Source organism: Mesoplodon mirus (assembly GCF_964341445.2).
Source record: "Mesoplodon mirus genome assembly, chromosome: 16".
NCBI classification, from domain to species: domain Eukaryota; kingdom Metazoa; phylum Chordata; class Mammalia; order Artiodactyla; family Ziphiidae; genus Mesoplodon; species Mesoplodon mirus.
This window is the reverse complement of record NC_138992.1, coordinates 1,775,561-1,802,021: the sequence shown is the minus strand read 5'-3', so window position 1 is coordinate 1,802,021 and position 26,461 is coordinate 1,775,561. Positions and strand designations below refer to the sequence as shown.

Here is a 26,461-nt window from a genome sequence, read left to right as displayed (position 1 = left end):
AAGACGGGGCTGATACCACCCATGTCCCAGAGTCACATAAAGAAGTGACTGGGATGAAGGCGAGGCACTGACCAGCGAGCACACGTGAAAACGAGATGCCAATGGAAAGCCCAGGTCAGGAGCCATGCAGGGCCGGCCATCCCCGGGCAAGTGAGTTACAGGGCACAGGACACGTGTGCCTGCGGGGGACCCCAACGGTGCACCCCTCCCAGCAGTGGCTGCTCCAGAACAGGACACCCAGCCCTGAGCTGCACTGATGCCTGCCCCCCACCCACCCGATTCCATTGGCCTGGGGCACCGCCTAGACAGGGGCTTCTAAAGGCCTCCCTGGCAAATCTAATAGGCCCCATGGGAAGAGCCCTGTACGGCGCACCCAGGGCCCGAGACGTGGGCACGCCCACTGCAGCTCTGCTGTAAAGCACAGCCTGACCAGCGGGGGTGGGCAGGAGCACCGGGGCACAGCCTGCAGTGAGCACCACGGACCAGCTGAAAGTGAGTCAGACACTACGGTGCAGAAGTGACACTACGGGCGTCACGTGAAGCCTCCTGGAGTCTGGGTTTCCATGGAAGCTCCAGAAAGCCAAAGCAAAGGGTGCCGGCCTCCCTGCAGGCGTGGGTACAGCGCCTGGCCTCCACAGGTACCGGCCGCCCTCCCCAAGTGGCTCAGGACAAGGGACCAGGGAGGGAGAGAGGGCTGATCCTGCCACAGCCCCCCTCCTGTAAGGATCAGAAAGCACCCTTTATTCTCCTCACAAAGCCTCAATTTGGATCTTGAGCTCTGAAGCCAGGATTAGGATTTGCTGGCAGGGCGGGCGCTGGGGCCGCATGCAGCGCAGGGGATAGCCGTGTGATGGTTTTCCAGCTTGCGGGGCAGCCAACAAAGGCGGCTTTCTCTTCGCTCCAAGGCCCAGGGCTTGGGTTCCGTTCCGACACGGCCATTAGAAGCCCACAATCCAACGTGACTGCTGGGGGGTGGGCCCAGCGGTTTCCTGTGAGAAGAGATGGAGGCCGATGGGGGTTCAGGGAGGCCAGGAGGGCGCGTGGCAGGGGCCCAACGTGGCACCCCCCCAGGGCCAGTGAGCAGGGCTCTCACGGGCTCTGGGAAACGGGCCACTGTCTCCCCAACTCCGGCCCAGGGCTCTGCATGGGAAGTCCGTGACCCTGGCAGGAGGGCAAGCGTCAGAACGAGAGCTGGTCACACACTTGGGAAACACAGCTTCTGTGTAGTAGCCCGAGGCTGGCCATCCACTTCTCCAAATAGCAAAAGGCCGTGTGTGTGTTAGCTGAAGTCTCTGGAGGCTCAGTAAAACCCAGGACACAGAACAGGCGTGACTGTAACAATCCTTCCCTGGCCCCATATTAAGGCGCTGGGGCCCAGGGGCAGGGCCAACCTGCCCTGCGCCTGGCGGGGACCACGACTAGGGTACTTCCCAGCAGACGTGAAGGTGAGGCAGTCTTTACTGCTGCTGCCGGGAGCATGGGGCTCTGGTGAACCCACACCGAGCTGGCGACGGCGATGCAGACTTCGGAGTGTTCCCAGCGCTGGACAGGCACAGCCCTGCCTTGGGACAGAGGCCGGCCCAGAAGCACCTGGGGGCTGCCCACTGCCTAGGCCTGAGTAGGAGACTGACCCAGGACCCAGCTGAGGCTGCGGCCGACCACAGCCAAGAAGGCCGACTCCAGAGAAGCCAACCTGCCCCTGCTCACAGCCACACCCGGCACTCAGCTCAGAGGAGAGCCGGCAGGCAGCAGCCACCACTGCTCCTGCCAGGACCAGGACCACCGGTCCGCAGATGGCGGCCCCGAAGTCCAGAGCATCAGTGCGGCAACATCCCCGGGCTGAATCCTGCAGTATGTCACCTCATCAACTACAGCTTGCAAAATTCCTGGAAATAATCTAATCTTTCATATCTTCTCAGAAGCACTGTTGACCACTGTCTTTCTCTTTAAGAAAAACTCTACTGAAATAGGACATCAGTAGTTGAATGCACAAATCACAAGTGTAGATGGATCGGTCTGCGAACTGTAACAAAAGAAAGACTTCCGGGTCAAGATACATACATTCCAGCCTCCTACTCATTATGCTGTCCCCTACCAAGGGTAGGGGCTTCTAACCCTGCCCGTTGGTTTGGTCCGGTTTTGACCTCTATCCCCTTTGGGCTCAGCATGTGTCCGAGATGTCACCGGGGTCTTGCTGGCCACAGCACAACCCTTCTGCTGCCAGAGTCTCCCATTTACGGACTCAGCACAAATGCTCTGTCCATCCCACCGCAGGCTGGCTCTCCCCCAGGTGTGTGCTGCTGCATGTCACGTGCGCTCAGCGTTCTTCTATGTGACTTTTCACTGGGTATACACTTGAGGTGGAGCTGCAAGGCCACAGACAGGACGTTTCACTCCACAGGTGCGTTCAGCTACCAGAGAGGGGGCACCATTCACACTCCCGTCTACTGTGCAAGGTCTCCGGCTGCCCCACAGCCTTGCCGGCACTCGGCACGCTCCTGCGTTTTCATTTGTTTTTAGTTGTGTTGGTGGGTGTGAGGTGTGCAGAGATGGAGCATCGTGGGTTAACTTTGCCTGCTTCTAATGACACATGCTGAGCACACACCCATGTGCTTACCAGCCATTCCGACGTCCCTTTTCAACGTGCATGCCCAAGGTGTTTGCCCTTTTATGTTTTTGAATTGAGTTGTCTGCCTTTTTCCTACTGATTTGTAAGAGATCTTTACATATTATGAAGTCCTTTCAGATGCGTGATGTGCAAATGCCTTCTCTCACTCTGTGGGTCACCTCTTCACTCTCTGAGGGTTGTACAGACTGTAACAAAGTCAAGTTTATCACTTTTTCTTTATAGTAAGTACATTTTCATCTGTGTGGGAGGAAGATAGCCTCCTATGGGAGCCTCTGGAAGCTTCACTGCCTTACCATTCACATTTAGAGCTGTAATCCAGGGAAGTGTTCTGAGCCTGGGTGAACCGGGGTGAAGGATCTGTTGGGGGTGGCAGCCTTGTGCCAGCGGTGCTCCAGCCCCCTCCCAGCCACACGGCGATGGCCCTGGGCCCACAGCACTTCCTGACTGAGAGGGCACTCACAGCCTGAGCCGGCCTGTCGCCTCGTGTGGACATCCTGCCCTGCACACTGCGCCTCAGTCACTCCGACACCGAGATGAAGTGGGCGGGGTGTTCGGACCTGTACTTGCCGTGTGCTCAACAGGACCTTTCCCAGCTCAACCATCAGCCAATCAGCATCAAGTCCTGTGCAAATCCTGTGTCTCCCACTGCATAGCAGTGCACCTCCCACAAACCAGGTAATCACGTATGTGTGAGTCTGCATCTATAAGCAACTCTGATCCCACTGGTCTGTTTGCTTAGCCTTCAACAAATACCACACTGTTCCAATCTCTATTGCTTTATATTGTGTTCTGATACCTGGGAATGTAAATCCTCCAGTTCTGTTCTTCAAAATTGACTTCATTATTCAGGGGTCTTTATATTTCCATATAGATTTTATGATCAGTTTGACAATCTACACACACATCATATACAAACACATATTCAAAACCTGCTAGGATTTTTATTTGGATTGTACTGAACCTACAGAACCACTTGGTGAGAACTGACATCTTTGTACATCAAATTTCCCAATCTACAAATATGGTGTACCCCTCCATTAGTTAATCTTCTGTAATTTCTCAGTAATGTTTTACAGTTTTCTATAAAGAAGCTTAAACAACTGGTCATAGATGTCTTCCTAGTTTGGATGCTATTACAAATGGTATCACTTTTTAAGTATCATTTCCAAATTGTCTTTTGCTGGCACACACAATGTTTTCTTGCATACTGACATGGTAACAGAAATCCTGTTACATTCACTTACGAACTCTAAGTTTCATCAGATTCATTCACATTTTCTAGTTACACAATCATGTTGTCTGTGAAGGGGTTTTAAACCTTCCCAATTTTAAATCTTTTATTTCTTTTTCATCTCTTATTGCACTGGATATGCCCTCAGTGCAATGGAGAATAGAAGGCAGTAACACTGGACACCATGTCTCCTCCTCACTCTCAGGAGAAAAGATTTTAATATCTCACCAGTGAGTGTGCTGCTGACTGTTAGACTTTCGAAGATACCCTTTATCAGATTAAAGGCATTCCTATCTACTCCTAGTTTGCGGAAAGTTTTGGGTCCCCCTAAGTGGGTACTGAATTTTACCAAATGCTCTTCCGTCTCTATTGAGATGATCAAATAGATTTTCTTTCTTACTGAATTAACGTGGTAAATTATTCTGATTATTTCTGAATGTAAACCACCCTTGCATCCGTAGAATAAATCCCACTTTATAACGAGGTATTACCTTTACATATATTGCTAGACTTAGCTTATTAACATTTTGGTTAGGATTTTTGCTTCGATGCTCATGAGACAGCACGTTATTTTCCATTTACTAGCCTCATAAAGCGAGGTGGGATGTACACCCTCTTTTTATATTCTATATAGGAGTTTGTGTAAACTGGTATTATTTATTCCTCAAATATTTGGGAGAATTCATCAGTAAAGCCACCTAGTCTGAAGTTTTATTGCTAGGATTTTTTTTTTTTTTTGCGGTATTTGGGCCTCTCACTGTTGTGGCCTCTCCCGTTGCGGAGCACAGGCTCCGGACGCGCAGGCTCAGCGGCCATGGCTCACAGGCCCAGCCGCTCCGCGGCACGTGGGATCTTCCCGGACCGGGGCACGAACCCGCGTCCCCTGCATCGGCAGGCGGACTCTCAACCACTGCGCCACCAGGGAAGCCCTAGGATGTTTGTTGATTATGGATTTCATTTCTTTAATAAATACTGGACTTTCCAGATTTTTTACACATCCTGGGAGGTTACATTTTTCTTTAAAAACTTGTATTTCATATAAGTTGTCAAATTTATCGGCATGAAGTTGCTAATGGTATCTTATTACTTATTTTTTTAGTTTTTAGAAGCTATAATGATACAGCCATTTTCATTACTGATACTAGTAATTTATATTTTCTCTCTGTATCTTGATTAATCTTGTAGGATTTAACAATTTTATTAATCATTCTAAAGAACCAATCTTTGGCTTTGTTGAATTTGTCTATTGTACATCTATTTTATTTTTCATTGGTTTCTGCTTTTTCCTACATATTTTCTTTGGATTTAAGTTTTTGTTGTTTTTCTAGCCATTTGAGATTGAGAATTAGATCACTAATTTTCACACGTGCTTCTTTTCTAATATATGTATTTAAAGCTATGAACTTCCCTCTAAGCACTGCTTTAGTTGCAACCCGTAAGCTTTGATTTGTTGCATTTTTATTTTTGTTCAGTTCAAGATTATTTCTAATTTCTACTAGGGTTTCTTCTTTGATCCATGGGTTATTTCAAATTATATTATTTACATTCTCAACCCCTGGTGTTGAGAATTTTGTTACCAGATTCTAGTTTAATTGCACTCTGGTTAGAGAACGTATTCAGTATCATGTCAGTCATTTAGAATCTGCTGAGACTTGCTTTACCATCCAGCATGTGCACTGTGTGTATATTCTCCTAGTGTCATAAATATCAGTTAGGTCAGTGTATTAATTAGTATTATTGCTTCAATATTTTATGTCTTTACTGAATTTTTTCAATTTATTTTATTAGTCATTTGGAGTGGTGTGTCATACTTCCCAACTATGACCGTGGATTTACTCGCTTTCCTCTTACTACTATCAGTTTTGCTTTATATTTCTATGTTTGAGGATATATTGTTAGGTACATATAAATTTAAAATTATGTCTTCCATTTGAATTCACTTTTTATCCTTACAAAATATACCTCTGTATGCCCACTAAGAATTCTTCATGTGAAGTCTACTTATTCTGATATTAATATGGCTATACCAGCTTTCTTTAGCTTTTGGTTGCACGATATAGCTTTTTTTCCGTAGTTTTACGTTCAACGTTTTTCTGGATTTATATTTAAGGTTTGACTCTTCTAAGCACTACACAGTTTTTTTCTTTTAACCAAGTCTGACCATCTGTGCCTTTTAATTGGAAGGGTTAGTCCACTTTAGCTTAGCATAAGTGGTATCAATCAACCATCTTACAATTTATTTCCTATTTTCCTGTTTTGTGTTGATTTCGGGTTTTTTTGCTTTTAACTTAATCATTTATTATTTCATGGGTACCTCTCTATTAATGTACGTTACAGCGTCTATTCTTGTGTTGTCCTTTTAGTATTACCTACAGTGAAATATGCACCCTTGGGTTATGACAGCCTGCCTTACGTTGGTATTCTTGTCTCTTCTCTGATGACGCACGGACATTGCGACACCTCGACACCATGGCCTCCTTTATGTCCCGGTGCTGTCGTTGTACAAGTACTTGTATTTGCCCCATATCTTAAACCTCACAAGTCATTATTATTATTACGCAACAGTCAACATGAATTTGGGTGTATCCACATTTTATTGTTTTCAGTGCCCATAATTCCTTCCTCCGTTACTATGCTTCCATCTGGGATTGTCTTCCTTTTTCTACTTTTAGAGAGTTTTGTTGATGAATTCTCTCAGTTTTTGCTTCTCTAAATATGTTTTCATTTCACCTTTACTTCTGAAAAGTATTTTCACCAGATGTAGAATTCCAGGTTGGTAGTTATTTTCTTTCAACTGTCCTCTGGTTTCCACTGTTTCTTTTAAAAAGTCAAGTGTAAGTGTCATTGCTTTTTAAAAAATAATGTGACTTTTTCTTGGGCATCTAAGATTTTTTTTCTGGCTTTAATCTGCTTTTAAGATTTTATTTTTGTCTTTGGTTTTCAAGTCTTTATTATGTTGTGACTAAGCGTAGTTTTAAGAAACAGGATAACTTTATCCTATTCATCATAGAGCTTCTTCAATCTGTGGCTTGAAGTATTTGGACAGTTTTGGAAAATTCTCAACCATTGTCTCTTCAAATATTGTTTCTGTCCATTCTCTCTCCCCCCTGTTCATCTAGGACTCCAATTACACTCTTTACTGGATTTTCTATCATTCCTACTCACAGGATCGTTGGTCTAATACAAGTTGGTCCTGTACAGTAGATGGAACTGTCAGCAGCCACTTCCCTGTATCAAACCCATGCCAGAGACCTGAGGGTAAAATGTCAATTTCTTTTTCTGTTTTAAGGATATTTAATTCATTATTTAATTTTATTTATTTTATCTACATTTTTATTGAAGTATAGTTGATTTACAATAGTGTGTTAACTTCTGCTGTACAGCAAAGTGATTCAGTTATACATGCATACATTATTTTTTATATTCTTTTCCATTATGGTTTCTCATACGATATTGACTATAGTTCTCTGTGCTATACGGTAGGACCTTGGTCCTCCCTGCCCTTCCCTGGAGCTCCAGTGGCACTGGATTCTATGCTGTCCTCTAACGCCCACTGACCAGGGAAAATACTCAGCACCCACCTGCTGCTTTCCAACCCTCTGTGCTGTGGGAAGCAGTGCTCTGGACTTTTCTGCAATTTTCTGTTGGATAAAGTACAAGAAAAGGGAGACAGGAAGAACAGAAAAGGTGGGGAAAAGAGAAGAAACAGTCAGATAAACACAAAGTACTGGACGATGACCAACAGCAAAGCACACCTTCAGCTGCCCCAGGACTCTGGAAAACTGGGAGCTTGGCTGGGCTTGTGGGATGATCTGCTAGATGGCTTCCTTCCACACACTCGGGCGGGTGTGGAAGGATGGGTGATACCTGCTCTCCCACCTCCCAGGGAGCTGTCATGAGGACCCTCTTGGGCAGCACTCCAGAGGTAAACATCCCTCACTTGCACGCATGCTGTGGTCCCACCAGCCAGGTCCTGGCAATTATCCAATGTCTGCAAGGTGGCCCTTCCTCTGCTTTGGGGGATGGGACGGTACCAGGCCGACCCAGAGTGGGTGCTCAGGGGACCTGCAGGGGCCTCACCTTTTGCACCACTCCATAGCTCTGGATGGCATCTGAAAGCTGAGTTTTCAGACGGTCCAGCTGAAGATGCTCCTGCTGCAAAGAGGGGGGAAGGAGGGGCTTCAACAGGCTGCCGAGGCTTCATCTTGCCCCCACGGCCCCTCCATCCCTGGGCGCTTCAGTTCACTATGCTCCTGTGCCCCTCTCGTCTCTCCTGGCGGCACCTGCACCACAGCGTCCCCATCCATCCATCTCCAGCCTCACGGCCGTCACCACCCCCTCTGCCATTAGAACTGGGTTCATCCCCATCTTCATCACCCGGTGGCGTCATCTCCATCACCTCAAACACCAGCAAGGGCTCCACGGGCTCAGCCAGCATCACCGTGAACACCATCTCCACCCAAACCACAGGCATCGTCAACACTGACCTCGGGGCCAGCTGCTCTAACGTGATATGCCTGTCCGGTCCCCAAAACAAACTACTTGGGTGAGAGGTGTTACGATCCCCACCTAACACCTCAGGAGATCTTGGGCACAAGTTCTAAGTGGCCTGTTCAAGGTCACACGGGTGGTGAGGCTGCATCTCATCCCCAGCATCAGAACTGCAGTCGGCAAACCATCCATCGTGCCCCCAGCACCTCAGCACTCACACACGGCCTCTGTCCTCCTGCTGGAATGGGACCTCATCTCTCGTTCGTCTCTGCACCCCAGTGTCAAGGATGACGCCCGGCACAGAGCCAGCACTCAAGGCATACTGACAAACGAGGGAACGGGCAAGCAAGCCCGGGACCCTGGCACCGCCAGGCCATCAGGAGCCACAGCCCCACCTCTCTCACCACACAGCACTAGGGCCAATGGAGCCACGCCAGTCCCAGTGTCCTTGGACCAGGACGCGGACACAGGCTCCTGGTCCCCTCCTGCCCCCAGCACCTCCTGTCGGCGCCCAGGAGGGCCCTGGACACTCCCCCAGACCCTGCGTCTCAAGTCCCAGAACCCAGCCCTCACTGCCACCATGCACCCCATGCACCCCATGCAAGCCCATGGGTGAGAAGGAGCCGCGGGGCACCAGCAGGCCAGGCACGTTTCAGGAGACCAGCTCTCCAACACCTGCCCTTCGAGGGCACTTGGCAGTGTCTGGGTCTCACAGTTCCGTGTGGCTGCAGCTCTGTGGAGTCTGTTTCAGTGTCCAGGTAAGGCTCTTATAATTGGCACCACATGTATGCCCCAGGACAGATCTAAGAGCCCAAGGGGCTATTTAGTGATTTTGAGCAAAACATCTCCAGCTCTGCAGCCCACGTGATCCACCACCAGCTCCAGGTGATGGGCTCAGCCTTTCTTCCCTGCGAGAGCAGTGACCCACGCTGCCCGCCTGGACAAGACGTCCTCCCGCAGGACCTCATTTGTGTTCTCCCGGCATCTGGCAGAGTAGGTGTGCAATAAATGTCTGTTGGTTCTCAGATGGATGGATGGGTGGGTAGATGGCTGGGTAAGTCAGTGGACGGGCAGGTAAATGGATGGAGGGACAGATGGACAGACAGGGGGGCTGGTGGGTGGGTGGATGGAAAGGAGGAGGGATGCATTAGGCTACAAGTGAGCCCTCTGAACTCCCAAGGGGGTCAACTCTGCTTTCCAGCCCTCGTGACATACACAGAGCTGGGGACACGCGTCACAAGGCCACATGTGAACAGGCCCATGAACACTAAGGCCTCAGAACCGCTGCAGACGCTGCCCTGTGCTGCGTGAACCCTGGGCGAAGGCCAGGACCAGGCGCCTGCCTCTGGTCCCGACGACCAGGCTGTGACTGTTACATCACATGCAGAGCAGTGCCCGCCACTCCCGGCAAAGCTCTGAGTACTTCCTCCACCTGAGACCTCGGGTGCACCCTGCCCGCGCCACGCGGGGGCACCTGACCCGATCCTAGGACGTTTTTTTAAGTGCATTTTTTTTTAATCAGAGTGTAACTCAGGTTTTCGAGCTGGGTCTGCTTTGTTTTATTAGGTAAAATCCATCTATGTTGAGTGTACAGTTCGCCTTAAGTGTAAGCGTCAGTTGTACAACCATCACCAGCACCTGGCTCTAGGACACTTCCATCGCCCCCAAAGCCCTCTGTGTCCTCCTGAGAGCAGTCCCCGGCCCAGGCCACCACGTCTGCTTTCTGTCTCCAAAGGGACCTCGGGGCACCTCGGACGAACAGAACACACACTCCTCTCACCCCGCGGGAGCTCTGTGCTTGCCCGGGCTGAGCAGTGTCAGGGGGCCATGCCTGCCCACCGCTGGGCGGCGCCCGCGGGGCTCCCCACAGGGCCTGGGCCTTCCTCGCCAGAGGCAGGGCCTCTCCGCGAGGGGCCACACGTCAGCGCTCAGGGCTCGGAGGCGGGTCCCTGCCGCTGCAGCTGCTGGCAGCCCTGGGCCACATGTAAGCGAATGGGCAACAAACAGGCTTCACTGAAGAAAACAGGCCCCTGCTCTGTAACCCGCGAGGGCCGAACAACGCTGCCTGCTCTGGGCTCCCCCAGCCTCTGGGGGAGCAGGTAGGGTGTGGACAACAGACAGCCGGCCAGGGCTGGAGGGTGCGGGAGAGGCCAGTGGGGAGGGGCGGCGGGGACATGGGGGCCGTGAAGGGGCCGCGGCCTGGGATGCGGTGGCCGTGACCACGCTGAGGAGGCCGACGGCGAGTGCAGCGGCAGGAAGGGCACACGTAGAGGTGGCAGGTGGGTGACGGGCACGTGGAGCAGGGCAGGGGGACGGGGCACTCCTGCCCAGGAGGCCGGGAGCCCACAGCACCTGCACCGCTGCCCGGCCCGCGGCCCAGTGAACAGAGGAACGCGCGACCTCTGCCCCGAGCAGCCACGTGGTCAGCATCTGTCTCCCCACCCCGCGCCCCGGGCCCCATCCCCCTCCGGCCCCCAGGGAACATACCCGGGAGCAGCCCCGCAGGAGCTCAGCCATCTGCTTCAGGGCACTGGTGCTGGCTGCAATCGCGTGGTTGGTCTGCTGCTGCACCGTGTGCCTGGAGTGGGCGTGGAGGGGAGAGAAGACCAGGGGGCGGGCAGCAGAAAGGGGGGATGACACAGAGGGCAGCACGGCAGGTGGGGGGCTCGCGGAGGCACAGGCAAGTGCACAGGAAAGGGGGAGTCGTGCAGAGGAAAAGGGAACAGACGGGAGGAAGGACGCAAAGACAGGCCCGGGGAGGGATGGACACGGGAGGGGGGAAATGACATGACATGGTGCACTCAGGTCAGCGTCACCAGGACCCTCACCTCCCGCCCCCATGGACCCCATACTCAAGCCACGGGCTCGGCAGCTGCACCCCCGGGACCCCAGCCATGAGCCCTCCCTGTGGAAAGGCCGCTGGGGGTCAGCACTGGTCGGGGCCCAGGAAGCATGGTGGCCACACAGGTGGCCCTGGGACCACCGCTGAGGAAAGCCCAGCCCTCTCCCAGGCCTCTGGGGGCCACGGTGAGACTCCCACCTCCAGACCCAGGATCATGGGGAGGCCGTGCCCAGGGCCTCTCCCAGCCCCTCGGTTTATGATTCTGAGTATGACCTTGAAGGTGCTGAAAAGACCAGCCCCTCACCACCTAGGGCTGACCACTGCCCCTGTGGATGGAGTGACACGGGGCAGATCCTGTCCTCAGGCCTCCTGCGTGCTCACAGGCCCAAGTGAGGGAAGGGCCCTGGCCTGGCTGTGGGGCGCAGACACCAGAGACCCTCCCCACCTTCAAGCTGCAGTGCAGATGCCCCTCTTTGCCCCCTATGGGACCCCCACGTGGCAGCAGCGGGCGTGGGCACCAGGCCACCCCTGGCTGGACATGGGAAGCTCTGGACAGGCCACCGATGGAGCCGGGTGCCGTCTGCCGAGGTGGATGCCCCGGGAGGCACGGGCAGGCCCCAGGCCCCAACGCTGGCCCCTGGGTCACACGGAGCTGCGGCATGCAGAAAGGGGGACGGGGATGGCATAGGAAGGAGACCCTGCACCAGCCTAAGGGGGCACGGGCTGAGGACGCGGTGCGGGGACCCTTTCCTCCCAGGTCGCCCGGAGGCCACAGGAAACAGCAGGGACACACACCGTGTTTCCCCTCGGGATTTGGTCACGTGGCCGCTGGTGCCACAGAGCCCTCCCTCCTCGTCACATCTCCCACCAGATAAGGAAATATTATGAATCCCAAATGCCAATACATTTGACAGCTAAGATGAAAAAGAAAAATTCCTTGAAAGACAAGAATTATCAAAGCTGACTCAGGAAGAAACAGAAAACCTAAACAGCTCTACACCTACTGAAGGAATTAAATTTGTTCTCGAAAACATTCCTACAAATACAGACGACTTCACCATCAAATATTTAAAGAAGAAGTAATATCAATACTATAGAAGTCTTCCAGAAAACAGACAAGAAGGGACGCTTACATTTTACGCGGCCAGCATTACCCTGATACCAAAACCTAAACAAAGAATCTAAAAGCAAAGAGCAGCAAAAGTCACATAACAGAGTAGCAAAAATCCTGAACAAAATATTAGAAACTTGAGTCCATCCACATACAAAAAGGATAACATCTTCCAAGGAATGCAAGGTTGGTCTGACATCCAAAATCAATTAATGTGATCCTCATACTAACAGAACAAATTTAAAAGGGAGAAAATCATCTCAGTAAACTATGCAGAAAAAGCATCCGACAAAATTCAACAAGAATTCATGACAAAAGCTCTAAGAAAACTAGAAGAGAGAAGGGAACGTGATCAACTTGATGAAGAGAGACTGTAAAGTCAAAGCAGCATCCTGTCACTGCCAGGAGAGGCGGGTGGCTGCCCCTGAACGGGCACCAGCAGAGGCATACACTTCCAGGACTGCCTACCTCCATGTGGAACTTTATAGGTTTATGACACTCTAACTATAAAAGCACACGGTTACAACACTGTAATGGGACAAAAGAGGTAAGCAGCACAGAGATTTAAAACAAAGAAGTGGAAGAGTCTCTGTCACAGACGACAGGTTCATTTATGTAGAAAAATCCTAGGGAATATGGAATCTAACGAGTGCACAGGGCACAGGCAATAAACAGAATCAGCTGTATTTCCATGCACCGGTACCAAAAATGGGAAATGAAATTTAAGCAACAATACCTCATACAATAGTATAAAAATATAGGGATTTCCCTGGTGGCACAGTGGTTAAGAATTCACCTGTCAATACAGGGGACACGGGTTCGATCCCTGGTCTGGGAAGATCCCACATGACACGGAGCAACTAAGCCCATTAGCTACAACTACTGAGCCTGTGCTCTGGAGACCGTGAGACATAACTACTGAGCCCGAGTGCCACAACTACTGAAGCCCATGCACCTAGAGCCCAGGCTCCACAACAAGAGAAGCCACCGCAATGAGAAGCCTGCACACCACAATGAAGAGTAGCCCCCACTCACCACAACTAGAGAAAGCCCGCACACAGCAATGAAGGCCCAACACGGCCAAAAATAAATAAATTAATTAATTAATTTTAAAATATACACATATGAAATCATTACTATAAATTTAACAAAATACATGCAAGACCAGTGCACTAAAACCTACAAGGAACTGCTGGAAAAAACAAAACATGTAAATGAGACAAAAGCCGACCACGTTCATTGGCCAGGAAGACTCAGGATCCCTAAGGCGTCAGTTCTCTTTAAATGGGTCTGCAGAATCACTGTGACCCCATATGAAATTAGAGCAAGCTTCAAAAAACAGAAAAGGACAAGCTGACTCCGAAATTTATGTTGAAATACAACCAATCAGAAGTAGCCAAAACAATTTCAGAAAAGATGAGCAGAGCTGGAGGGCGTCCAGCAGGGAGGTGAAGCCATGCTCGAGGCTCCTGGAAGGACCGTCCATTCATTCAGCTACTCCTGCCGGGAGGTCCCAGCAGTGCTCTGGGCTGACACCAATGAGCCTCACCTTCACCCCCCGGCCATCTCGGCCAGTCTGGGAGCCCGTGCTGGGGGGCGGGACAGAGCCACTCACGGTGGCTGACAGAAATGACAAAGCCCACACCTGTCTCACGCAAGATGAGAAAAACAGGCTCATCCTTGTGAGGTTCTCATGAAGCTGTATTTATTCAATTTGAAAGACTGTCCTCTCTCCTGAGATCAGGTCCCGCCTACTTCAGGAATACTGAAATATCTTTTTTTTTAATATGATGGCAATAGTGGATGGTAGCGTACTTTTTTTTTTAATGTCCTTACTTGGCAAAATACAAAAGCTGGCGACTGTCAATGTGGAGAAAATATAGACTTGACAACTCTGTGCTGGTCTCAAGTCATTTAAAAATGCTAACGGTCCAGGAGGTGCACAAATTCCCCCCACATATGGGGCCATGGAAGGCTCTGGAAGGCCAGGACACACAGGCTAGGGAGCCTGGTCAGCCCCACCTGGAGGAGGGGCAAGAGGGCTGGGGTTCCTGGGGGGCGGAGGGGGGCAGGAAGGCACTCAGTGAGCTGTGGACCTGGAAGCTGAGGCTGTAGGGGCGGGTGGGGAGCAGCTGGGGCCCAGGGAAGGGCCCGCTCCCCTCTCCAGACCCGCATCGGTGATGGCATCCTCCAGCCCCCAGACCAGGCAGCCCAGGAAACGCGCTCAAGGGTCAGGGCTCTGAGAAGGCCACTCGTCTGACCCTGGAGACCACACTCCTGGAGCCCAACCCGGAAACGGGCAGCAGAACAGAGACAGACTGCACGTTCCTGAGGCTGAAGACGGACCAGCCCGAGAGCGGCCCCGCATCTCAGCTGAATGACCACACAGAGCCGACAGCGCCGACAGCGCCATCTGTGTCTCTGACGGGCATGTCTTCAGGGTGCGACAGGGGCGTGCACAGCCCCAGCCCTAAGTGTGACGAGCAGGATCCAGAACAGTAGTCACTGAAACGCAACTCCACGAAACGCCTGTGGGCCTGAGAAGAGGCTGGCAGGAGGCCACCCAAGTCCCCAAGAGCACGCACTGCTTTCACCATCAGGAAACAATACATGCTACGTTTAAAAAGAAACGTAAAGAATAATTTAAAGCAGAATCGCACACAAAATCTGCCGAGGGCCCTCTGTGGCCTTGCTCTGCATCCCAAGACTTGGCAGGGGTGGTCCCAGACTGCTTGGGTGGACGGAGAGAAGGAAGGACGGGTGGGTGGACGGACGGATGAGTGGGTGGCTGGGTTCTAGCCTGTCCACTGAGAGAGGTGCAGCTTGAGCCACACATCCAGCCTCTCCCAAGGCCTCAGAGTCTTCCTCCATAAAGGGGAATGGCCTCACCTGCCCTCCTCCTTCCCAGGGTACTTGCGGGATGCAAGGAGCCGAGGGCAGGGCTGAGCCCCGCCACCAGAAAGCCCTACCGTGCTGCCATAACAGCTAATTCCAAAGCATCAAGAATCATCAGGGCAGAGAACGCTAAACCCACCGATGACTGGCCCAGACCTCGGAGGTGCAGCCAGAGCTCTGGTGTGTGGCAGACACGTGGGGACAGTCAGTGAAGCAAAAAGTGTGCAAGAGATGCATGCCCCGCCACCTGAGTGCACACCTGTGCACAGGTGTGTCTACATGGGTGTCACACATCTGTGCTGGGGGTGGCCCCACGTGAGCCCAGCCAGCTGTCGGGCTGGTGTGTGGATGGGCCAGCATGCGAGTGGGTGCAGGGCACACCCGAGTACAGCCACACGCACCACACACACACTCACAGGCTGTCCCGCAGCTCCTGCGTGCCACTTGGCGTCCCCAGGGACCGGAGGCTCTGCTCCAAGAAGGTCACTGCCAAGAGAAGAGGCAGGAGTCAGGGGCGGCGGGGCTCCGCCACGCGGTCCCCACCCTCCAAGATGCGCCCCCAGCCTGCCTCTGCACAGGGACGAGGGTGCCGAGGCCTCACAGCAGGGCCCCAGGGCAGCCCTCTCCCCAGCTGTCCAGAGACAGGGGCCCAGGCCTGAGTGGGGCTCAGGGGCCCTGGGGAGCTGCCCCAGTGGGCCTCGCCCTGGCTCTGGGGAGGGAAGGGCTTCTCTCCCCCCATGGTCAGCACTCTCTGATCTGGGAGAGCTCAGAGTTCAGGGCAAACATAAGCTCCCACCCACGAGGGTACACGGAGCCCGGGCCGCCCCACGTCCATGCCCCCGTGTCCTGAGGGAGTGTAGGACAAGCCCTGTCCTCGTGGGCTGTGGCTCTCGCCCTGACCCCTAGCTTCGGTGACCTGTGAGGGGGCGGCCCTGCCAGTCTGAGGGAGGCTCTGACATGCTCCTCCCCAGGCGGCCCATCCAGGTCCCAGGTGTGCGACGGGGGAGGGCAGAACAGGGCCGAGAGGGCACCTGCCGAGGACACAGCCCAGCCTGAGACCACAGCACTGGGCTCACGCCCTGCCCCCACCCCTGCTGTCCTGCGTCGGCCGGGCCTGGGCCACAGGGCACCCTAGTGCGGGAGGCCACCACCCCGACCCTCCCGCAGCACACCCCGCGGCCCGGATCAGGGCAGGGCAAGGCCAGGGCACCGACTCACCGTTGGAGTTGATTCGGAAGACGCTGGCCGACGTCTCCTGGAACAGTTCCTGGAGGTCACTCAGGTCCATCTGGGTGGCTGCGGGGAGACAGGAGGGGGAGGTCACATCTTCACCGCGCGGCCTGAAGGTGCATCCCAGGGCCACCATGCTTGGGCAGAGGCACCCCCTCCCAGCTGTGCCCCCTCGGGGTCCAGCAGAGCCTCAGAGATGGAACAGGAGCCACAATGCTCAGTGGGGGACGAAGAGAAAGGCAAAGAGGGCAGCTCCTCGGGCCAAGCCCCCCACTGCTGGGCGCACCCCAGGGCAATGGCAGCCTCAGAAGCTGTGGAAGCCAAAAAACCCTGGAATGACATCTTTAAGCACTGAAAGAAAGGGGAAAAAAAAATCAGTCAACCAGAACTCTATACCCAGTGGAGATATATTTCAAAACTAGAGGTGAAATAAAGATTGATTCTGAGACAGAAAAAAGCTGAGAGAAGCTCTTTCAGCCAGAGAAGCAGGACAGGAAATGTTAAAAGCAGCTCATGGGGTCAAAGGACGCTTGGATCGGCCGGAGGAGCTGAAGATTGCAGCGGGCAAGCGTGCAGGCAAACGAAGACGTCTTGTCTCGCTCCTGATCTAGTTAAGAGACAGTGATCATCGAAGCAAAACGAGTACCAGCTGCGTTAGACATGATGTATGTGCGGGGTGGAGGGGCGCAGACGGGAGTCCTGTAAGGAGCTCACACGCCAGGTGGAGGCAAGGCTGTCCCGTGAGGGAAGGCCATGGACGCTGAAGACGCTTGTTACACACTCCAAGCAAAACCGCTCAAAACCAGGTACACCCATAAGCCCACAGTGGAGGTAACACAGGACACTACACTACACTCGGTCACTCCAAAGAAAGGAAGGCACGGGCTTCCCTGGTGGCACAGTAGTTGAGAGTCCGCCTGCCAATGCAGGGGACGCGGGTTCATGCCCCGGTCCGGGAAGATCCCACATGCCATGGAGCGGCTGGGCCCGTGAGCCATGCCCGCTGAGCCTGTGCGTCCGGAGCCTGTGCTCCGCAACGGGAGAGGCCACACCAGTGAGAGGCCCGCGTACCGCAAAAAAAAAAAAAGAAAGAAAGAAAGGAAGGCAGAGAGAAGAGGACAAGGGATCACAGGGAAACAAAGAAAGCAACTATCGAAATGGCAGACTTACCCCAAACACAGACGTTTTGACACGAGAGAGAACCCATCTAAAGCAGGGTCATGCATCAAGGCCCACGCATGACCAGTAAAGACCACGCTGGAGTGTGGATTCAGAACATCTTTGTCATCACTGGAAGTTCAGGGTGAACTGCTGCTACCACTCAATCCACAGCAGAGATGTCAGATGGGACAAAAGCAAACTCGATGGCACACGGAACACAAGAAACCCAGCTCACATGTAAAATCAGATACAGCTTATAAATTAAAGGACTGGAAAATGCATCCACGTAACAGTAATCATGAGACAGCTGGAGTGGCCACAACTGACATCAGACAGAGTAGCATTCAGGACAATGGGTCCAACCAGAGACCAAAAGGACGTGGTGACAATGATATCGGGGACGAGTGATAAAGACAAATGACCCTAAATATGCACCTCGTATCACTGTGTGAAAACACACGAAGCAGAAACTGGCAAAACTGAGACTCGCCAACACCCCAGTCTCAGGAGTTCCCAGTACGAGCAGAAGATCAGCTGTCCGTCAGTGCCCTCCAGCAACTTGACCGGAATGACATCACAGGATGCGCCACCCAGCAGCAGCCGAACGCACGTCCTTGTCAGACACACAAGGAGCTCACAGAGGATGGCGATACCTCAGGCCATAAAGCAAGTCTCTATTGTTGATAATAGTTGAAATTACGCACAGTATATTCTCTGACCACAACAGAACTAGGAACCAATAACAGAAAGAGATCTGGCAATAGACAATTATTTGAAAAACAACACACTTCCAAATAACCATTAGTAAAGGAAAAAAAATCACAAAGGAAATTAGAAAATATTTTAAACTGAATGAAAACATAATACACAAATGTGTATAAGTAAAGCAATGTGCTGAGGATAATTTATAGCAATAAATACTTATATTAGAAAAGGAGAAAAGTCCCAAGTCAATGATCTTAACAGAAACAAATCAACCCCAAAGTAGAAAGGAAATAATAGAGGCCAGCAGAAATCAGTTAAATCCACGTGGGCAAATAGAGAAAATTGATGAAATAAAAATCTGGCTCTTTGAAACTATCAATAAAATTGATAGACTTGCAGCCAGACTAGTTGAGAACAAAATAGAAAAGAAACAAATTAGCAACATCAGGAAGGAAGGAGGAGCTCTCACTACAGGTCCTACAGGCATTCAGATGACACGAGGGGAATTTTAGGAACAACTTGTGCCAGCAACTCTGACAACTTAGACAGAACAGGCAAGTCCCTTGAAAGACACAAAACAACGAAGCTCACTCAAGAAGAACCGCAGCAAGGATGGCACAGACTGTTAAAGAGACTGTGGGTGACAATCTTCCCACAGAGAAAAAAATGCCATCTCAGATGGTGGCCACATATTTAAGGGAAGAATAATTCCAATTCTACAGAAACCCTCTCGGAAAACAGGAGGAAATGATTCCCCACTCATTTCAATACTGGCCTCATAGTTTCCGTCATCAGACAGTGTGGGCTGCATAAGGAGAGACACAGATTGAAAGAAACATGAAAACAGAGGTGCCCAGGTCATTCCATGTTCAACCAACAGTGTGATAACTGGATACCTACAGAACCTCGACCCCAAATCCACCACACTCAAAAATTAACTCAGCGTGCACCATAGGTTCAAAACAGGTGTCTGGCAGGTCCCTTGCCTTGTCTCCAGAATCAAGATTGAGCAGATGCACGCGACAGGCCAGCAGCCCAGGAAGAGATGGACGTGGGTGTGAGCAGACACTGCACCAAAGAAGAAGGATGAACAGACAGACAGTACAGGACAAGCCCCTGGTGCAGAGACCGGGCTGAAACTGCAGCAAGGCTCCTCTCTCGCCAGCTCTGAGTGGCCAAAACCAGCATGACTGCCAGCAAGGACGGCAAGCAGAGGGCTTCTCACAGCCGCCCTGGGGCCTGAAAACGTACAACCGCTGTGGACGATAGTTCGGCAGTTTCTTACGAAGTTAAACTTACACTCACACTGGACTAGCAATTTGACTCTCAGGTATTTATCCAAACCTGCCAAGAAAGCAAGGATGCGTTTCCACACAGATGTTCGCACGCCCTTTTACTGTGCCAAAAGCCGGCGATGAGGAGCCCGCCCACCACATGGACAGGACACAAACCGTGGAGTAGCCCCTCCTGAGCAACAGAAGGACAAGCTACTGACACACCCAACACCCACGGCCAGTCCTCGAACATATTAGGACAGCAGAGGAAGCCGGAGCCGAGGGAGAGCAGCCCGCAGACCTCACACGGGCTGGGAGCGAGAGCGGAGCTGGGCCGGCATCTGGAGGCGAGCAGGGGCCACCCACTGCAGCCCCGGCTCTAGGCCAGCCCAGCCCCAGGGCAGCACGGCGATGTGACACTCGTGCAGCAGGAACCTGTGCAGCGGGGACCCAGCGCGGGTACTGGGCGCCCTCACCCTCCTCCGGCTCCACAGCTGCTGCCACGATGGCCTCACACAGCAGTTCTGCGGCCCGCGTGCCGCCCAGACGGCACCTATTATTACCGCCCCAGCACTCTCTGGGCTGCCAAACAGCAGGCCTGCGCTGACCTCGCCCTCCCTGACCCGCTGTGCCCGACTGGAGCCTTTGTGGAGAAGTCAGGCCCCGCAGACCGATGCTCCCCTGGAAAGCCCGGGAAGGGCTCTGCCTGGGAGGCCCGAGGTAACCAGGGTAACAGGGTCTCAGGTCCCCACCTGCCCATCCTGAAGCTGCAGGGCCAGCCCAGCCCGAGCCAAGGCCTCGTCTGGACGCTGAACCAGAAACAGAGAGAGAAAAGCCAGCGCGTCTGGGACGGAGCAGGGTAAGCGCTGCCCTGGAGACCCCGTGTTTCAGCTTCGCGTGTGACACTGCCAGGAGAAGAGGTCTTTCTCATTGTAGGTCACAGCCCAAAGGCTGGAACCAGGTGCCCTTGAGAAGAGAGCTACATCTTGTCTGTGCCCGGCCCTGCTCTGCGACAGGTGAGGGAAGGGACGAGCACCACCGAGGAGGAAGCCAAGCCCCCCGCATGCCTGGGATTTCGACGCCATCACGTGCTCGACGGCCGGCTGGGCAAGCACGTGAGTGAAGGAGAAGAGGATGAAGGACAGGAAGGATCCAGAGGCCGTGCAGGGAGGAGGGGGGGGGACGGCGGCCTTCGGTGGCCACGAGCTTCCTGCCGGGCGAGCTGGGCGGTGAACTCACCTCTGGGCAGCTCGGGGCTGAGGCCCTCCGAGGGCAGGGCCTGGCAGGAGAAGGTCTTGGCCACGACCTGCTCCACGGGCGTGAGGGCCAGGGCCTGGGGCTTGGCGGGGCCGGAGCCGGGGGCCGCTCCACGCAGGTCGCCCAGCTTGCGCCGCACGACGGCACGCAGGTCCCGCCACTTGTGCTTGAGGTCCACGATGTCGCGGCGGCAGTAGCCCAGCGCGTTCACGGCCTGCAGGATGCGGCTCCACACGCGGTACCTCCGGGTGGGCTCGGCCCTCAGCAGCCCGGTGCCAAACAGCAGCTGGTGGTGCTTGCTGACCTTGGCCACCAGCACCTCCGTCTCCTGCGGACAGAAGTTGGGCTTCCTCTTCTTGGCCCGGGAGGCCCTGGGCCCCGCCACCCGGCCATGGGCCCTTGCAGCCAAGTCCTTCCTCGGGCCAGCAGGCGGCGAGGTGCGCTCCGGTGTCCCGCTGCCGTCCATGGCGACCCCTGGCCCTGGAAAGGCACCAAAAGGCGGGTGTTTAGGGCCCCGGCCAGTGGGGTGGCAGATATGGTGGAGGCTCCTGGGGAGCCTCTTCACATTCAGAACACTGCTGCCGGCTCCCGCCCACCGGCCCCTCCCTGCTGGGTTGTCCAGAGGCCTGGGTCCAAGTCCTGGCCCTGCGGCTGCCTGGCTGGGTGCCATGCGGCAATGGACCTCACTGCCGGGCATCTAGATGATGCCCATCTACCTCCAAAAAGGGCCACCCCGGCCCTACCCGCCTCCAGAGGCTGATGTCAGGGGCAGAGGAGTGAGAAGGCTGGGACAGCTGCCTCCTGTCCCCAGGGAGAAGGCCCTCTGGGGCCAGGGCCAGCCTGGGGACGGAACTCACCACTGACACGCCAGACACCCTGGCCAAGAACCCACCCCTTGGGGCGCCACTGACCCCTGCCTTCCTGCCCAGCTGCACGAGTCCTGCCCTCGGCTTCCCCTCCCACGCAGCGTCCTCCTAAAGCACACACCGAGGACCCGACACTCCCCTGCCAGCCCCCTCTGCAAGGAGGATGCAGGCTCTGGGGCCAAGAGACCAAGGGGTCATGGGAGCCGGTCCAGCCCCTCACTCTGTCCTGTAGGGTCGGCCTCGTCCCTGAAGCCCACGGGGCCCTGACAGCCTGGCAACATCCCTCCTGCCACTGGTCCAGCCCCACCACGCCATCAGCTGGCCCTGGGAAGGGACATGCTGGTGGGGGTGAGGGTGGAGATGGGCCAGACCCCGTTTTTTTTTTGTTTTTGTTTTATATTTATTTATTTATTTGGTTGCACCAGGTCCTAGTTGCAGCACGTGGGCTCCTTAGTTGCAGCTTGCCAGCTCCTTAGTTGCAGCATGCGAATTCTTAGTTGCCGCATGCATGTGGGATCTAGCTCCCTGACCAGGGATCGAACCCAGGCCCCCTGCATTGGGAGCAAGGAGTCTTATCCACGGCGCCACCAGGGAAGTGCCCACAGCCTGAGCCCCTGGAAGTCCATGCCCCGCCCACTGACCCTGCCTCCTCAGTGCTCGTCATCTCTGGGTGGCCTTCCCTGGGACCCCCAGACCCAGCATCCCAGCGGAAGTACCTCGCTTCCTGGCCCTCGGGCCTCTGGGCGTACCGGCCGGCCCCAGATCACCTTCCCCGTCCTTGCCCACACAGGGGTCCTGCAGGCTGCTCTCTGGCGACGGGCAGGGGAAATGACGGATTCCGTACTCAGTCCAACATTTAGTGCACTCTACAGACAGCAAGGGACAGTCTCGGTTATGCCCCGCCTGCCTGCAGAGTGGCTCAGGGCGCCGCTGGTAGAACAAGGCTCTCACGCAGCACATCAGGTGCGCCAGGCCCTCCAAGCATCCGTGTTGAGAGCTCCACTCACTCAGACCCACCTCCTCCAGGAAGCCCTCCCTGACTGCCACACCCTCCAGAATGCCCCGTTTGCTGAAAGAGAGCAATCAGTTCAGAACTTTAGATTTTCCAAATCTTTCTCCACACCCAGGTTCTTCTGAAAGGTAATTCCAAACCAGTACGAAACTCCTTAGAGCAGAGCCTCAGGTGTGGCCCACAGACCAGGCCAGGCCTTTGACAGGTGTTATCTGCGTGCAACAAACAACGCGGCAAAAACGGAGAATAAGGCCTTGGGAACGTCTGTGGCAATGTGAAATCGCCGCAGCACCAGCACAGGACCGCACTGCTGCATCTCATGAAAACACTGTTCGTGGTGTATTGGAAGTGAAACCCCTGACACTCGGCTGCCGAGCTAAGGAGCAACTGTGGGGTTTCCTCTTCGATAATTTTCATTCATTCAGAATCACTTCCTGGACAGGTTTGCCAAACTTCCTGAGCCCTGAGATGCACGTTGTGAAGACACTCAGACACCTCTGTGAGCAAGCTGCCTTCTGTCCACGGCACCTTGGGGCCCACGGAGGCGGTGGTGCCGGGCAGAGGCTACACACCAGAGCCCATGAGGGTGCGTGGGCCCTGCTCCGCCTGGCTCTACGAGGAGGGCACTTTCCAGAAGCCTGCTCCAGGAGAGACATCTGAGCACGTCGACAGTCTGGCAAGGTCCTGGGGACTGGCGGTCCCGGCCCGTCTCAGCGCTGAGCTCCTACAGCGGCAGCTCCTTCACAGAAAAGGCCTCCACGTCGGGTGTGTCTGCGGGTCTGAGGGTCCAGGACAGGGCCCATCTCGCATGACGTCAGGGCCTGACCTCCCCTCTTCCCCAGGGGCTTCCTGGGGAGCCTCCAGGCAGGGCCTCCTCAGGCACCCACCCAGGCTCCCCTGCAGGCAGACACTCCCCAGGCCCGGGAACCCCGGCCCCAGCGACGGCTGCCCGGACAGCACTGTGTAGGGTGGAGATGCAGCCGCCCAGGTCCCGGGCGATGGGGTCACCCTTCTGTTTCGTGGGAAGCAGGGAGACCACAGGCCCAGCTGGCAGCCCAGGTGCCACCCGATGCCCGCGCCTCGCTGGCATCAGTCACCAGGAGTCCAGACCCTGCCCACTTCCCCCTGGTTGCTCCACAAGGTTCCCAGACACCCATGGAGGGGCCAGTCTGATCTGCCCTCCAGAATCACGCGAACCTTGAACTTTTTTTTTGGGGGGGGGGGACTGGGACAATTTACATGTAAATGCCGACAATTATAAAGAAAACAATAAAGATCATTTGCAACCACACATCCCTAGGTAAACACCGTCCACACTCGGGGCTGAGGTCTCAGGCAACTAGAAGACCGTGGACGGGGCTTTGCCTGTTTCATTCACCATGTCCGTCGGTCATCCCACCGGGCCGTGGATGGGTCATCGGCACTCCAACAACTGACCCCCACAGCAGCCTCACATCCCGCCCCGGACCGCGGCTCTCTCCACTGTCTCCCCAGGCTGAGGGGTGACAGCATTTCTGAACTCTGTCTCCTACCCCCACGTGGCAAACACCTCTGCCAGTATCTCTGATTATTCCCTAACAGAGAAGAGGTGTGGCTGGGCCGAGAGAGGGAAGGCAGCAGGGTCTGGAGGCAGGGAGCCGTGTGCCCTCCCCTCCGGGGAGCCCGTCCCCCGGCAGCCTGGCCACGGGAGAATGGCCAAGTTCACTTCCACCTCTCCAGGTACCGGTGAGGCCGAGTGCCTTCTCACGTGCTGTGAGCCATCCCGATCTCTTCACAGATCTGGCCTATCTGTATGAAGATTTGGCGGCGGGGGTGGGGGTGGGGGGAGTTCCTTCTATTTATGTGAATTCTTTATGTGTTAGTCATGTCCCACTTGGTTTTTTGCTGCATTTGTGATGGGATTTTACGATAAGAGCCCACTCTGAGCTCTTCATAGTTAACTTTAGGGTCCCCGAGTAACCCGTAACACACGGTGCTTGGCACAGAGCAGGTACTGGTGATGGCAGCTGCTCCCACACCTGGGGTCTCCACGGGGCCCCACCATCCTGGCTGGGAAGCCCAGCCCTGCCTCCCCGGGAGCCTTCCTGGTCACCCCCAGAATCACATCAGCATCCCAGAAGCAGCCCTGGTCTCAACAGCTGTCAACAAATCAGGAAGATGCAGATCCTTTTCTGACAGAAATGCAATTAACTTAGAAATCATTTTTAAACGACAATTAGAAAGAAATGCGTATGTTTAGCAATGACAAGCTACAATTCTAAATAAATCCTGGGTCAAAGAAGAAATCATAATGGACATAAAATATTTACAACTGAACACTAACAAAAAAAATACTATATATTTTTAAATGTGTGAGATTCGACTAAAACAGTGATTATTTGGACATTTATAATCTTAAATACTTTTATTAGAAAAGAATAAAAACTAAATTTGAATGAGGTAAACGTCCAGCATAGGAGTCAGAAAAATAAAACAGCATCAATTCAAAGAAAGGAGAAGGAAAATAGTAAAAACAGAAATCCATCAAATTTTAAAACTAGCACATAATAGAAATCAAGAAAGCCAGGTCAGCTCTTTGGAGAGGCTTATAACACTGCCAAGGGTCTGTCAATATTGTTTACAAAAGAAGAAAATGGGAAGGTACAAATAAACAACATCAGGAATGAAAAAGAGAATGTGATCCAGGTACCACGGACGTCATCAAAACAACAGGAACAGAGCTTCACCGTGTTCACTTGCACAGTCTCCACCACGACAGGAGGGATGCCTAACCTGGTCCATTTTCAGGTGGTCGGGGCACAGCTGGAACGCGGCAGAGCAGGGGGTCGGAACCTGAGCACCCACCCTCAGAGCCATGCCCTTGACCAAACTACAATGCTGCCCGGGTCCCACTGGACAGTGACACGCTACCACGCATGATGTTATTTCAATCAATTTGAACATTTAGATGAAGCAGACACACATCCAGAAAAACACAACAAACTGACCCAAGAAGAAAGAGAGAGCCTGGACAGCCTTCACAGATGGAGAGAGTAATGGGCAGTCCAAAGCAGTCCACAGAGAAAACTCCAGGCCCGGGTGGCAGTTTTACAGCAAAATCCCAGACGCCTGTGAGGAACACAGAGTCCTCTTCGTCCCAAAACTCACACAGAACATAAACACCATTTCTACTCAACCCTGAACTAGAGCATCGGGCCAGCTCCGGACGGCAGGAAAAATAAGTAAAAGATAAAAGCATTGAAATAGAAGAGAAAATACTGTTTTTATTCATAAATGACACTGTCTATACAGAAAACCCAAGATTCTACAAATTATTACAATTAATAAAAAGACTTTAGCAAAATGGCAGGACAAAGTCAGTGGGCAAAAGTCAATTACACTCCACAGGGAAAACCTGACTTCTTCAAGAAATAAAATTCAGGAGGAAAAAAGAAAAACTAAAAGATAGAGGAGAATCTAGAGATTTGGAAAGACTTAAAAGGCACATCATCGACTACAACGCGTGGATCTCATAAGGACCCCGTGGAAACGCATGTCTCTGTGGTGCTCCGGAACCCACCGGTGGGCAGGAAGCCATGGCTGCAACTGTACGACACTTGGTCACGGAAAGGAGACACACCCTGAAATACTCACACAGCAGATGTGCTGACATCTGGGGCTTCCTTCTAAATGTCCTGGGCAGGGGGTCATGAGGGCACAGGTGAGGCTGGACTGGCCACGGGGGATGCCCCTCACCCCGAAACCCAGTGGACGGGTG

The 26,461-nt window shown here is 53.5% G+C and overlaps 1 protein-coding gene across 1 annotated transcript in view; it reads right to left on the bottom strand.

Annotated features, from left to right (window-relative positions):
- Positions 1–26,461, bottom strand: part of TSNARE1 (t-SNARE domain containing 1) — a 78,324-nt gene that overhangs the window by 21,500 nt on the left and 30,363 nt on the right. Inside the window, exons 3-9 of the mRNA XM_082601103.1 lie at positions 22,409–22,558; positions 20,809–21,306; positions 16,418–16,495; positions 15,616–15,685; positions 10,839–10,929; positions 7,941–8,015; positions 7,442–7,501 (exon numbers count right to left, since the gene is read on the bottom strand). Of these exons, the coding sequence (XP_082457229.1) occupies positions 7,442–7,501; positions 7,941–8,015; positions 10,839–10,929; positions 15,616–15,685; positions 16,418–16,495; positions 20,809–21,306; positions 22,409–22,558 (1,022 nt within the window). The remainder of the gene's footprint in view (positions 1–7,441; positions 7,502–7,940; positions 8,016–10,838; positions 10,930–15,615; positions 15,686–16,417; positions 16,496–20,808; positions 21,307–22,408; positions 22,559–26,461) is intronic.